The sequence below is a fragment of the Lissotriton helveticus genome, chromosome 7 (assembly GCF_964261635.1).
Source record: "Lissotriton helveticus chromosome 7, aLisHel1.1, whole genome shotgun sequence".
Lineage (NCBI taxonomy): Eukaryota > Metazoa > Chordata > Amphibia > Caudata > Salamandridae > Lissotriton > Lissotriton helveticus.
The window spans coordinates 1,963,923,135-1,963,937,828 of record NC_136068.1 but is presented as its reverse complement, the minus strand read 5'-3'; the positions used below and the strand labels follow the sequence as shown (position 1 = coordinate 1,963,937,828).

The 14,694-nt window shown below is 52.5% G+C and overlaps 1 protein-coding gene across 1 annotated transcript in view; it reads left to right on the top strand.

Annotated features, from left to right (window-relative positions):
• LOC144770986 (putative cation-transporting ATPase 13A4) overlaps nucleotides 1–14,694 on the top strand; it is a 722,230-nt gene that overhangs the window by 518,006 nt on the left and 189,530 nt on the right. Inside the window, exons 17-18 of the mRNA XM_078655855.1 lie at nucleotides 105–222; nucleotides 14,444–14,568. Of these exons, the coding sequence (XP_078511981.1) occupies nucleotides 105–222; nucleotides 14,444–14,568 (243 nt within the window). The remainder of the gene's footprint in view (nucleotides 1–104; nucleotides 223–14,443; nucleotides 14,569–14,694) is intronic.

The window sequence follows — 14,694 nt, the reverse complement described above, 5'->3', positions numbered from 1 at the left end:
CTACGCCTAAATATCAGTTGTCTTGTGACTAAATGAAATTGTGAAAATGTGAGCTCTTGTGATGTAACAGAATGTTGATCTGTGATATTTATTTCTTTGAACAGTCCCATCCAATTTTTCAAGCGAACTCCAGATTTACACCATGCAAGGGTTTCGGGTCATTGGGTTTGCGTACAAGCCTATGCCGTCACAGACGCCATCGGAACTTCACAGTTTAGCAAGGTAAGAGAGAGAGGCCGCCATCCCGCGAGCACTTCAAGAAGAGGAGGTCACTCTTTCCAGATGTAAACCTCAAACCTCAGCAAGAGAAAGCAGCTGCTCTGCTGAGATGATTCCATTACAGTAATTGGAAATTGCTCGATTAATATTTAGTGGCCTTTGATATGACTATCATTTTTTATCTTGTTCCTCAAGACCTTCTTCTAGTGTGACACATGGGCAGCTTCAGGCTGTGGAATCAGGATTATAAAACCATGTTAGGTCTCTGTAAGTGCCTGACTGAATACGAAAGCATGTTTAGCACAACACCCTAAACTAAAACAGCTCAAGGTGCTTTCTGGGAGCCTGGCATAGTTATTTCTTTTAGAGTTTTTCCTAATATGTACACTGATGTCTTAGGTTGTTACAACTCCTAAATTGTGATTCCAAATAGATGCCAATTGAGGGGTGTATTGTAGGTGTCCAAATACCAAATCAGTATATATCAATGTTTAGCAGCCAAAATCCAATCCTACACGAAGGGATGAAAGACGTCGCCGAGTGGATGAAGGACAGCCGCCTGAAACTGAACTCGGACAAGACGGAAGTCCTCATCCTGGGATATTCGCCCTCTGCCTGCGATGACTCCTGGTGGCCCCCAGCCCTGGGCAACGCACCCAAGCCAACCGACCACGCACGCAACCTGGGCTTCATCCTGGACCCCTCCCTCTCGATGACCAGACAAGTCAACGCCGTCTCCTCATCGTGCTTCAACACCCTGCGTATGCTTCGCAAGATCTTCCGCTGGATCCCGACCGAGACCAGGAAGACTGTCACCCAGGCACTCGTCCCCAGCCGACTGGACTACGGAAACGCCCTCTACGCCGGAACCACAGCCAAGCTACAGAAAAGACTCCAGCGCATCCAGAACGCCTCCGCCCGACTCATCCTGGATGTCCCCCGACGCAGCCACATCTCCAGCCACCTGAGGAACCTGCACTGGCTCCCCGTCGACAAGAGGATCACGTTCCGGCTCCTCACCCACGCACACAAGTCTCTCCACGACCTGGGCCCCAAGTACCTCAACGACCGCCTGACCTTCTACATACCCACTCGCCAGCTACGGTCCACCAGCCTCGCCCTCGCAGCCGTACCACGCATCCGAAGAGCCACCGCCGGAGGAAGATCCTTCTCTTATCTGGCTGCCAAGACTTGGAACTCCCTCCCCATCCACCTTCGGCTGACCCAGGACCATCTCGCCTTCAGGAAACAACTCAAGACCTGGCTGTTCGAGCAGTAGCATACCCCTCCCCCCAAGCGCCATGAGACGCTCCCGGGTGAGTAGTGCGCTATACAAATGGCATGATTGATTGATTGATTGATTCAGTAACTCTGCTCTATGGATCTCGTGAAGGGAAATAAATTGTAGTTAATTGACAGATTCAGGATAACCAGAACTAGCTTTACGATTACATTGAGAATGCAGCCAAATAGATGGATAAGGCCTCAGACTACTGTCTCAGGTGATATTGAATATTTCAGCGACATCCTCGGAATGTATTCAATCGGAAAGATTTGTAGTTGGGGAAGTGAAACTGGCAAAGCAGACAGGGTAAGCCCAATTCACAAAAGTAATCTGAGACAAAATCCTAACTGTACGACTCTCGGTATTCACAGAAGGCCTTTAGGACTACTTAAGTTAGGATTTTGTCTCAGTCAATCTTAAGTTTTGGTCTTAAGTTAAACTTAAGACAAACTTAAGTTTAACTAAGACACAATCCTAGTCATAATATCCTGAGGTCTATCACCTGAAGAAACTCATGCTGATGCGAGATTGTTCCAATGATTGATGGATCACCTGCCCTTGAAATTGTACCCAGAGGCTCCGAAGTGCTACCCATGTAGCAGTGTGCTTCTCCCAGGGCATACTTAGAGGGGCTACTAGCACCCCCTAGACCAGAGGTCTTCAAACTTTTGTAGGTTGAGCCCCCCTCCAGCTGAATTTTTTTTAGATGTTGAGTCCCCCCACCACCTGACAGAAATTTCTGGAATCTGGTTTCCTACATAATCGACTGCCACGTGCATATCACGGGCCATATTCGGCAAGTAATGTTTAACACAATAGTGTTTAGTAAAGGTCAGGTTTGTGAATGGGTGTGGTGAAATAACAGAGGCTTATTACACAGCTAAAAAGACAATTTTCCAAGATAAAATGTGCGCAAATTCTTTTTAGTAGCATGCTTTGTTTTACACGACCTGGATTAACAATAACACCACAAACATAAATGTGTGGACCCGTTTTGATCTAAAATAAACTTTTCTATGGTTGTTGCATGAAACAAAAACATTTCTCTGCAAATAGTAATAGACTCTCTCACATCAATCACATTAAAAAGAAATGAAACAAAACAGTATTTACTAGAATCTGTTTAGGAATGATTCCAGGGAATCAGGGCAAAAACAGAGCTGCCTCCATCAAGGGAACCCCTGAAAGGCTGGATTGCAGTGCGTGTAAAAATGTCCTTTTGTAATTTAGGACGAAAACCTTGATGGGGCACGACATGCCTATACTTGTGTACAGGGGCGCAACTAGACCCGAACTTCGGGGGGGGGGGGGTTAACACTCCCATCCAGGGCTGGCCCTAGCACTGGACGCACATAGTGCAACGGTCTGTTTTGGCCCCCCTCCCCATTTCCTCCTTATCCCTGAATTTCTCACCAACAATGCACCCCATCTCTCTATAGCACCTTTCTGGCAAACATTTCATTTGTTTATAGCGCTACTCCTAGTTTATCCACACTCAGTTCTTTGATCTGCATGGTACACATTCTTTATAGCAGGCACATTAACCCCCTGCACTTTGTGGGTGGCAGGAGTGCCCATGTGAGTGCACGGTGAGTTATGCGACAGTGTGAGAGAAGGATAACAGGAGTGACTGCAGGGGGAGTGAGGTGACCATATGAATTTGGGTGCAGATGTCAGTGCAGAGTGGGACAAATGAATGAATGGTTAGTGATGGTCTTATTTGAGTGAGTATGCACATTGAGCAGAAAGGGATTCATGTGAGTGAAGTGTTTCATGAGTGCATGGTGAGTAGTGTGCTCGTTTGACTGCAGAGTGAGGTACAGGGTGAAAAGCACAAGTGCATTGTGAGTGAGTGCATAGGGGAGAGGAGTTGGCCTAACGGCTAGGGCGCTCGACCTCGGACCTGGGGATCTGGGTTCGAGTCTCGGTAACAACGCCAAAAACCTCCTGTGATTCTGGGCAAATCACGTAATCTCCCCGTGCCTAAAATGAAAGTGTGTCCTCATGTAACGTAACTGGAAAATATGTAAAGCGCTCTGATACCTGATTTGGTTCGGGTCTAGTTCGTGCTATATAAAACTCAGCAAAAAAAAAAAGAGTGCAGAGTTTTCACTTTGACTTCAGGATGAGCGGGTGCCTGGTGATCAGTGTGAGTGCATTGTGATCATTGTGAGTGCAGAGTGATTACTGTGAGTGCAGGATGAGCAGGTGAATGGTGTGAGAGCATTGTGATCGCTATGAGTGCAGGGTGAATGGTGTGAGTGCATGGTGATCAGTGTGAGTGCATGGTGATCATTGTGAGTGCATGGTGATCACTGTGAGTGCAGGGTGAGCGGGTGAATGGTGTGAGAGCATGTTGATCATTGTGAGTGCATGGTGATCGCTATGAGTGCAGGGTGAATGTTGTGAGTGCATGATGATCAGTGCGAGTGCAGGGTGATCAGTGTGAGTGCATGGTGATCAGTGTGAGTGCAAGGTGATCAGTGTGAGTGCAAGGTGATCAGTGTGAGTGCATGGTGATCAGTGTGAGTGCATTGTGATGGCTGTGAGTGTATGGTGATGGCTGTGAGTGCATAGTGATCAGTGTGAGTGCAAGGTGATCAGTGTGAGTGCAAGGTGATCAGTGTGAGTGCATGGTGATCAGTGTGAGTGCATTGTAATCGCTGTGAGTACAGGGTGAATGGTGTGAGTGCATGGTGATCAGTGTGAGTGCATGGTGATCAGTGTGAGTGCATTGTGATCGCTGTGAGTGCAGGGTGAATGTGTGAGTGCATGGTGATCAGTGTGAGTGCATGGTGATCAGTGTGAGTACATTGTGATCGCTGTGAGTACAGGTGAATTGTGTGAGTGCATGGTGATCAGTGTGAGTGCATGGTGATCAGTGTGAGTGCATTGTGATCTCTGTGAGTACAGGGTGAATGGTGTGAGTACATGGTGATCAGTGTGAGTGCATGGTGATCAGTGTGAGTGCATTGTGATCACTGTGAGTGCAGGGTGAATGTGTGAGTGCATGGTGATCAGTGTAAGTGCATGGTGATCAGTGTGAGTGCATGGTGATCAGTGTGAGTGCATGGTGATCAGTGTGAGTGCATTGTGATCGCTGTGAGTACAGGGTGAATGTGTGAGTGCATGGTGATCAGTATGAGTGCATTGTGATCGCTATGAGTGCAGGGTGAATGTGTGAGTGCATGGTGATCAGTGTGAGTGCAGGGTGAATGTGTGAGTGCATGGTGATCAGTGTGAGTGCATTGTGGTCGCTGTGAGTCCAGGGTGAGCATGAAAGTGAAGGGCGAGAATGAGGAACGATTTGTCTGAATGCAGGGTGCATTCCCAGACCCTTGAACTAACCCAGCAGGTTATTGACGGTGGCGTAGGGTTTCAGATATGTTAAACTATTGCTATTATGGCATTAACCAGGGATCAGGGTGGAGGAAATAAATGTGCTGATCTTGCAACAAACTTCCAGTTTTATGGTTAGGGTTGCCAGCTCATTATTTTGATGGCCCAGATGGTACAAAAATAAACAGTCACCTAAAGCTGTATTGTTAGCACTTGTCTGGGCATACTTTGAACAGCAAATATAAATAGTAGCATTTTTAATTGTGTTCTAGGGCTGCCTGAATGGTCCATGACTGATAATAAAATGGAACAAAGACAGAAACGTCATATTACAAATGTTTATTTGCAAACATATTTGGTGTCAAGACAAGATACTGAAACTTGAACCATCTTTGCTGAAATTCCGCAGAGAACTTAAGACCTGGCTCTTCTCTCAATAACATCTGCGATGCGTCAATCATTGCTTCTCTGGCGCCGGGAGACCCCTTGTGGGTAGCGGCGCGCCCTACAAATTTAAATACAACGGGGCAGATTTATGAGGCCCTTGCGCCTGTTTGCGCCGCAATTGCGTCACTTAATTTGACGCAACGGCGGCGCAAACAATGCGCCCTATTTACAACGTGACGCAACTAGGAGATGCGTCACGTTGGAAAGCCCTGCGCCATAAGGGGGCGTTCCTGCGCAGGAACGCCTCCTAAAAGTGGCTGAGTGAAATCTGTGAGATTTCACTCAGTCACTTTCTACGTCAATTCCTTACGCCTGCTTGAAACAGGCGTAAGGGTGACGCACCATGCATTGTAGGAGTCATGTCGCACTTGCGACATGACTCCAGCAATGCGCCGCCGTACGCCGAAAGATGCGTCACGCATCTTCCCTGCCTTGCACCATTATGCGCCGCATTGTAAATGCGGCGCACCATGGGTGGCAGAGCTGTGGCGCACTGTGGCGCACATTAACTGGCGCATCCCTGGGGATGCGCCAGTTAACATAAATCTGCCCCAAAATACAAATACAAATACAAGCAGGCTGTTTAAAAAACACATGGCAAATTTTTCTGTTGGTGTTGGAAATGGGATCCCCGGCTGGCCAGGGCTTTCGCCAAAGTCAGTCAGAGACCACCACCCCCAAGTCAGGGCAAGGGAGTTACACGCCAAGATAACCCCTACTCACCCTCTAGGTAACGTGGCGCGAGCAGCAAGGCTAAACTTGGAGGCGATGTAGGCTAAGTATTTGCGCACGCACCCCAGCAACAACACCCAAAGGCCCACCACAAAGGAAACTCCACACAAGGTTATATGTACAAGACAGGGCCACCTGGACCACTGTCAGGAATCAGAAGTAGCCCTTTCAGAAATAATACTTTTTCATGTAAAATCACTGTAGCACACAATAAAAATAGAGCACACAACCAGTCACTACTGGTAACAGGACCTCACTAGCACCACCTGCACTAGGGAGAAAACAACCACCTATGTATCACAATACCTGTAGGGGTGTAAGAACATACACATGATGCAATGCCTGACATTCATTCAGAGGTGTAAAACAATATCAATTGCGCCAATCTCACAAGTCACCACCTGTGACTGTCCATGTGTCCCAATGTCAGGGGGGACCTAAACGGAGCAGTTGCCCACAAAGTGCTGGGCAACTGGTGCAATGCTGGTGGGGACAACGTTGGAGCCTCTCAGGCTCTGGACAAAGCACTAGTGTCCCCCAAGAGCCTCGTGGCTCTAAACAAACAGAATGGCCCTCCCGAGCCTCTCAGGGCTCGTAAAACAACTGTGCCCCCTGAGCCTCTCTAGGCTCAAAATCAATAATGGCCGCCGTTGGAGTCCCCATCCTGGGGACTCGAAGCAAAATCGGGGCACCTAGAGCCTCTCTGGGGCTCCAAACAACCAAGGTAAGGCGGGCTGGTCGGTGGGGCCTCAGGGCCCTTGCACAAGATGCGGGGCAATCGGCGGAGTCCCCCTCCTGGGGACTCAAAATGACAATGCCCCCGGAGCCCTCTCAGGGCTCCACCAACAATTTCCCTCACTTCGGATTTTAAGGGGGAGCGGCCCGCTGCCTTCCGGGGCCGCTCCTGAAGTATGCACGGGCCCCCACGGGACCTTTACAGATCACTGGGGCCCCCGCCTCGAGACGCCCGCACTTCACTCACCGGGCTCTGCTGCGGGGGCTCCGAGGTCGCGCTGGGTTCCTGCGGCGTCTCCCTGCCGTCAGGACTCTTCTTTCTGGTGCTCCGGGGCTCTCCCTCGTCCTCGGGAGCCCCGGAGGAGGGACAAGGAAAGACGCCGGCTCTCTCTCCTTACCGGAGCGCGGGGTGGCCTCCCGTCCGCTTCCGGTTGCTTCTCTGTCCTGCCCCCGGCCTGCCTGACTTCCGGGTCGCGGCTGTGGGGGCGGGACTTCTGCCGGGCCGCGCTCGGATTGGCCGGCCGGCAGGAGCACTTCCGGGTCGTCGCGGGCAGCGCGGCGGCCCGTCTCCGGCACTTCTAGGCGGGGGCTCAATCAGGAAATGCCGGGTGGGCACCGGCTCTCTTAAAGGCACAAATAAATCGAGGTGGGCACTCGATCAAAGGCGGCAATGTCCCTGGCAGGGTGGGCACCTGCCAGAGGACTCGAAAATCAGCAAAAGCGGCGTGGGCAGCCGCGGAAGGAAAAGGACAGCGCTCCCAGCGCTTAGCCGATAAATAAAGCGCTTCTAAGCGCTAGGGCCGCAAATAAAGCGCTTCCAACGCTTCAGGGGTAAGAGAAAGCGCTCTCAAGCGCTAAGGGCCACAAGGAAGCGCTTCCAAGCGCTAGAGGCAAAGATCAGGCCCCAAAGTCCTTGTATGCAGGCAGGGGGGGGCAAGGCTGGGCCCAGAGCCAGCACACTGGGTCTCCAGGCAGGGAGACACCCCAAGTGGCGGTACTCTGGCCCAGCGACAGCAGCAGCAGCCCCCTCAGGATCCTGGAAGAGAACAACCTCTGTGGGGACACAGCCCCATTTTTATACAGTGCATTCCTTTGTTCAAGGGTGCAGAGTGGGGGCGGAACCAGTCGCAGCTGGTTCTTGAGTACTCTGTTTACCTCAACCACCCTCTCTATTCACTGGCAGGGCTTGGGTCATTAGACACACCACAGGGGGGCGGAGCCAGCATTGTGTGGGGAAAACCCAGCCCATCCAGGACACAGGTACACTCCTCCCACACATCACTCATGCTAATCTCCCACTCACCACCGGGCAGACCCATCCAGACTTCCTGGAGCCTGGCATGCCAGCCAGCTCCAGCCAATCACACGCCAGCACCCTCACAGCACACGTACAGCCATGTCTAGAAATGGCGCTTCACTACTAGACACATACATGCTGCATACACCATCTCGCAGCATTCACTCTCACGAGTTCACACATACCAGACTCAAGCCTGTACACCCCACGCATCAGGAACTACCAGGGACACATACATTCCCCATGCATTCCTATGGGCGGGCAGGCCTAGCTCAGCACATGCACTCACAGTGCGCACGCACTTTCCACTGGGACACAGTGAAAGTGCGCAGAATCCCAAAAATCACCATTGCCAGGTCACCATTTCCCGCAAAAAGTCTAGGGGTGAACCTGCCCTAAGGGCCAAAGTCCAACATAACCCCCTTCCAGCCAAAACGCAGGGGAGACCAATCACCACCGTGATGGACTTCCCTGCTTGGGGCGATAGAACACGGACGCGGGCCCACAACTGCAGGGACACCCTCCTGTTCTACGCCACGGTGAACCCATGGGATTCCTTCTAAACACACTGTCTGGACCAACTGGGCTACCCCACCGGTACTCCCAAGTTGTCCGCGGCCAGGCCCTGGGCCACCCAGATGCCACTGGTCCTTGCCAATTCGCAGAGCGGGGGGTAGTAACCCCTGGCACATAGCGGCCATTTTCCACTCTTCCTGTCTGCAAGACAGGACTAGACTGCCACTGGTTCTCCAGCCTAGGGTCTACAACCTCAGGCGGACCAGGAGTCTCAGGGAAGGCTCTCCTCCCCCTACCTCTTCTTCTAGGGTTCCTCCTCCCTCTGCGAGGGGTACCCTTACAACGCCACTCCAACCCAGGGTTTAACCCCTCAGGTTGCACCGGGGTCAGAGGGGGGCTCTCCCACCCTCTGCACCCCCTTCCAGAGGTCTGCCCTCTCCCACCTGGAGAAGTTCCTCTGGAAGAAGAACCGGTCAGGACACTGGTTACAGTCATCCTACCCTTCAGGTCAGGCTGATCCTGAACCTGGCCTTCCAACCTCTGGTCTAAAACCTTCGGTGGAACAATTGCCTGGCACTCCAGGACTTCTGGGGACTTACACTCCATCCCCCTGAGGCTAACAAATGAGACATATGTTGTGTGACTGTCAGTCTGGCGCAGATCTCCCGCCCTCTGTCCACCTGACAGTGCGTGACGATCCCCCAGACCAGAAGTGGCGCCACCCGGGTCCCCCCAAGAAGATCTAGCCCAACTGGCTAGTCCCTGACCCACTGGTCCTTCCACTGGGGAACTCCCCCAATCACTCCTCACTCTGGACTCCTGTACCCTCCCTACCGGAGCGGTACTGCCAGACTCTAGAACCATAGGAGCTCTGGTTACAGACGCTCCAGGTCCTCTACTCACTAGGAGATCTTCCTCAAGTGGACTAACAGGACAGCCTAGGTCCCCAACCTGGTGTTCCCTACAGAAACCATCCAAGTCCTGAGGCAGGGCTTCGGGCGTCCGGGGAACCTCGGTCTCCCCCTCACTCCTGCTCCACTGAGCCAGGCAGTGAGCCCCTACACCCTCCTCGCTATCCTGGGACCTAGCTGGGCTACACTGAGCCTCTTCCACCACGCTGGGCTGGAAGATACCTGAACCACTACTTTTGGACTCACTCCCTAATGACTCTAGAGAACCTCTGGCCCTTTCCCAGCGGTCTGCTTCATCTGCAAGCTCACTTGGACTAAGGGATTCAGACTTCAACAGGTGCTGGCGCAACTCTGGACAAACAACATTGAGCAACTGCTCTTTGAGAAACATATTCAGTACTCCGTCTCTCTCATCATCCGAGCTAGCCTCCAGCCAATCCCACATTGCATCAGAACAGTCATCCATAAAAAAAACCAACTCTGATGAGGCAGTTTCCTACTGCCCCTGAACTTCAACCTTAACTCCTCCTCTTGGGAACAAGGGACCATACGTTGGGCACGGGGTAGGGGACTTTCTGCACTGAAGTCTAAACAGCTGCCACCACTGGACTCAGCCCTCCCTGGGGAATCCAGAAAATTAAAACTGCGCGCAGGGGATAGTCTATCCTCCAGAGCTACTTTGCCCCTGGTGGCGGCCCTCTCAGCCTCCTCTATCCTTTCCTGCGCTAAGACCCTCTCGGTCTCTAGCTGTTGCTTCCTAAGCTCCAGCTGCGCCATAGCCTGGGCATGCTCCAACCTGAGCTTTTCTAAAGCCAGCTGGTGCTCCCTTTCTCTCCTCCTATCTTCCAGCTCCTCTGGGGACAGGGAAAGGGATGAGGCGCTGCCTCCTACGCTGGACCCAGCAAGGGACTCCCTATCTATGGGGTCTCTACTCTCTACTGGCGTCCAGGTGCTGTCATCTTCTTCCTCCTCTTCTGAATCTTCAGGGCTCCCGACAGACCCACCACCCTCCTGGTGTGGGGCCCGGGCCCTTTCCTCACTGCGCTCAAGATCCCATTGATCCTCTTGCCATTTGACCATGCATCTCCTAAGTGCATACCATCCTGACTGATCCGCCCCTATGCCTCTCTCTTCACAGAACTTTCTCAGCTCCCACACACCGTATGTGGCTAGATCATTGAAATCAAAAACCAGCTCCATTCTGGCAGACGTTCTAGAGAAGAGATCACACAGGGAACCTAGGGGTCTGAGCTAACACAGGAGTACACAATTCACAAAGGTATCAGCAAGCTCTCTACCCCAGAGAACTCACACTCACTTGCCTAGTGCCACACACCATTCATCCACACACAACCCTCCCCTCGGACTGGTAAGGCAGTTTCTACCACCCCTGATTCCTCAACCTGACCACAAGTGACACAGGTACCGACTCTGGGCGCAGGGTAGGGGACAAATGTACTGACACAATTGCACAATGATACCTTCAGGAGAAGAAAATATGAAACTTCAAAAAAACAATCCCCTAAAATGTGGTCATCTAAAATGCAGAGCTTTGTGGTGCAGCCAGCCGCTACTAAGGTACAAGGCAAACACAAATCCTTATCCCGCCGCTTGCCGCCAATGTTGGAAATGGGATCCCCGGCTGGCCAGGGCTTTCGCCAAAGTCAGTCAGAGACCACCACCCCCAAGTCAGGGCAAGGGAGTTACACGCCAAGATAACCCCTACTCACCCTCTAGGTAACGTGGCGCGAGCAGCAAGGCTAAACTTGGAGGCGATGTAGGCTAAGTATTTGCGCACGCACCCCAGCAACAACACTCAAAGGCCCACCACAAAGGAAACTCCACACAAGGTTATATGTACAAGACAGGGCCACCTGGACCACTGTCAGGAATCAGAAGTAGCCCTTTCAGAAATAATACTTTTGCATGTAAAATCACTGTAGCACACAATAAAAATAGAGCACACAACCAGTCACTACTGGTAACAGGACCTCACTAGCACCACCTGCACTAGGGAGAAAACAACCACCTATGTATCACAATACCTGTAGGGGTGTAAGAACATACACATGATGCAATGCCTGACATTCATTCAGAGGTGTAAAACAATATCAATTGCGCCAATCTCACAAGTCACCACCTGTGACTGTCCATGTGTCCCAATGTCAGGGGGGGCCTAAACGGAGCAGTTGCCCACAAAGTGCTGGGCAACTGGTGCAATGCTGGTGGGGGACAACGTTGGAGCCTCTCAGGCTCTGGACAAAGCACTAGTGTCCCCCAAGAGCCTCGTGGCTCTAAACAAACAGAATGGCCCTCCCGAGCCTCTCAGGGCTCGTAAAACAACTGTGCCCCCTGAGCCTCTCTAGGCTCAAAATCAATAATGGCCGCCGTTGGAGTCCCCATCCTGGGGACTCGAAGCAAAATTGGGGCACCTAGAGCCTCTCTGGGGCTCCAAACAACCAAGGTAAGGCGGGCTGGTCGGTGGGGCCTCAGGGCCCTTGCACAAGATGCGGGGCAATCGGCGGAGTCCCCCTCCTGGGGACTCAAAATGACAATGCCCCCGGAGCCCTCTCAGGGCTCCACCAACAATTTCCCTCACTTCGGATTTTAAGGGGGAGCGGCCCGCTGCCTTCCGGGGCCGCTCCTGAAGTATGCACGGGCCCCCACGGGACCTTTACAGATCACTGGGGCCCCCGCCTCGAGACGCCCGCACTTCACTCACCGGGCTCTGCTGCGGGGGCTCCGAGGTCGCGCTGGGTTCCTGCGGCGTCTCCCTGCCGTCAGGACTCTTCTTTCTGGTGCTCCGGGGCTCTCCCTCGTCCTCGGGAGCCCCGGAGGAGGGACAAGGAAAGACGCCGGCTCTCTCTCCTTACCGGAGCGCGGGGTGGCCTCCCGTCCGCTTCCGGTTGCTTCTCTGTCCTGCCCCCGGCCTGCCTGACTTCCGGGTCGCGGCTGTGGGGGCGGGACTTCTGCCGGGCCGCGCTCGGATTGGCCGGCCGGCAGGAGCACTTCCGGGTCGTCGCGGGCAGCGCGGCGGCCCGTCTCCGGCACTTCTAGGCGGGGGCTCAATCAGGAAATGCCGGGTGGGCACCGGCTCTCTTAAAGGCACAAATAAATCGAGGTGGGCACTCGATCAAAGGCGGCAATGTCCCTGGCAGGGTGGGCACCTGCCAGAGGACTCGAAAATCGGCAAAAGCGGCGTGGGCAGCCGCGGAAGGAAAAGGACAACGCTCCCAGCGCTTAGCCGATAAATAAAGCGCTTCTAAGCGCTAGGGCCGCAAATAAAGCGCTTCCAACGCTTCAGGGGTAAGAGAAAGCGCTCTCAAGCGCTAAGGGCCACAAGGAAGCGCTTCCAAGTGCTAGAGGCAAAGATCAGGCCCCAAAGTCCTTGTATGCAGGCAGGGGGGGGCAAGGCTGGGCCCAGAGCCAGCACACTGGGTCTCCAGGCAGGGAGACACCCCAAGTGGCGGTACTCTGGCCCAGCGACAGCAGCAGCAGCCCCCTCAGGATCCTGGAAGAGAACAACCTCTGTGGGGACACAGCCCCATTTTTATACAGTGCATTCCTTTGTTCAAGGGTGCAGAGTGGGGGCGGAACCAGTCGCAGCTGGTTCTTGAGTACTCTGTTTACCTCAACCACCCTCTCTATTCACTGGCAGGGCTTGGGTCATTAGACACACCACAGGGGGGCGGAGCCAGCATTGTGTGGGGAAAACCCAGCCCATCCAGGACACAGGTACACTCCTCCCACACATCACTCATGCTAATCTCCCACTCACCACCGGACAGACCCATCCAGACTTCCTGGAGCCTGGCATGCCAGCCAGCTCCAGCCAATCACACGCCAGCACCCTCACAGCACACGTACAGCCATGTCTAGAAATGGCGCTTCACTACTAGACACATACATGCTGCATACACCATCTCGCAGCATTCACTCTCACGAGTTCACACATACCAGACTCAAGCCTGTACACCCCACGCATCAGGAACTACCAGGGACACATACATTCCCCATGCATTCCTATGGGCGGGCAGGCCTAGCTCAGCACATGCACTCACAGTGCGCACGCACTTTCCACTGGGACACAGTGAAAGTGCGCAGAATCCCAAAAATCACCATTGCCAGGTCACCATTTCCCGCAAAAAGTCTAGGGGTGAACCTGCCCTAAGGGCCAAAGTCCAACAGTTGGTAACTTGAATCCCTGTGGGTGTTGCAGCGCCTGCCTGTGTACATTTAAAGGGAACTTTGTCTCCTTTATACTAAGAGCTGCCTCTCAGGATGCGGTTAAACTGGTAGAGCTGAAATGCTTCAGCTGCTTTGGGAGGCAGGATGCTCCTTTGCTAAAACGGAAAACAAGGAAAGACCGTCCTTTCAGCTGCAGTGGGAGGCAAGGAGTCTCCTCTGCTCTGAAATCGAACACAAAGGAACGGGTTTGCATTCGTTGTCCCTGCCTCCCACTGCAGCTGAAGCATCCAAGCTCTACCAATCAACCCCCTCCTGGGACGGCGAACTGCTAGCTCTTTACATGACAAAAGCACACGTCCTGCCTTATCTATTTCCCCTCCCTCCCCCTCCAGCCCTCAGTTACCGGAGAATTCACCTTTGAACTTGTGATGCCATGGGACAGTAAAATACTCTGAAAGGGAAGATCTTCGTGAGGAGTGCGCTCCCCCCCCCCCCCGAGACGGTGTTGCGCCCCCTCTGAAGAACTCTGCCCTAGACTAAAACTTTGTGTTGTATAAGGAGTCAAAAATATTTTTAAAGTGGTAATGATGAATGCATTTTTGAGTATGTTTGGAGAGTCTTAAGAATGTGACCAAAGCAAGGGAAAGATTTAAGAGGGATACCAAATAGGGAAATAGATGCGCATTGATTGATCCAGAGATTGGCTTGAAAGAAGAAAACATGAAAGACATTCTTACGTTCCAGTATCATTTGCCTTTTTCTTTTACTTTGAAGGGAAGAGGTTGAATCTAACTTGGAATTTCTTGGGCTGCTGGTGATGGAAAACCAGCTCAAGCCAGAGACGAAGCCGGTGCTGGAGGAACTCTTGGAGGCCAGAATCAGGACAGTAATGGTGACAGGTATGTAAGATTAGCACTGGGTCTCGGTGCATGCTGTTCACACGGGTCAAACCCTGTATTAAAGAGTGAAGCAAGAAGCTTAACTTTTCCAACCTCACAATTTAAGCATATAGTCAAATATGTAAA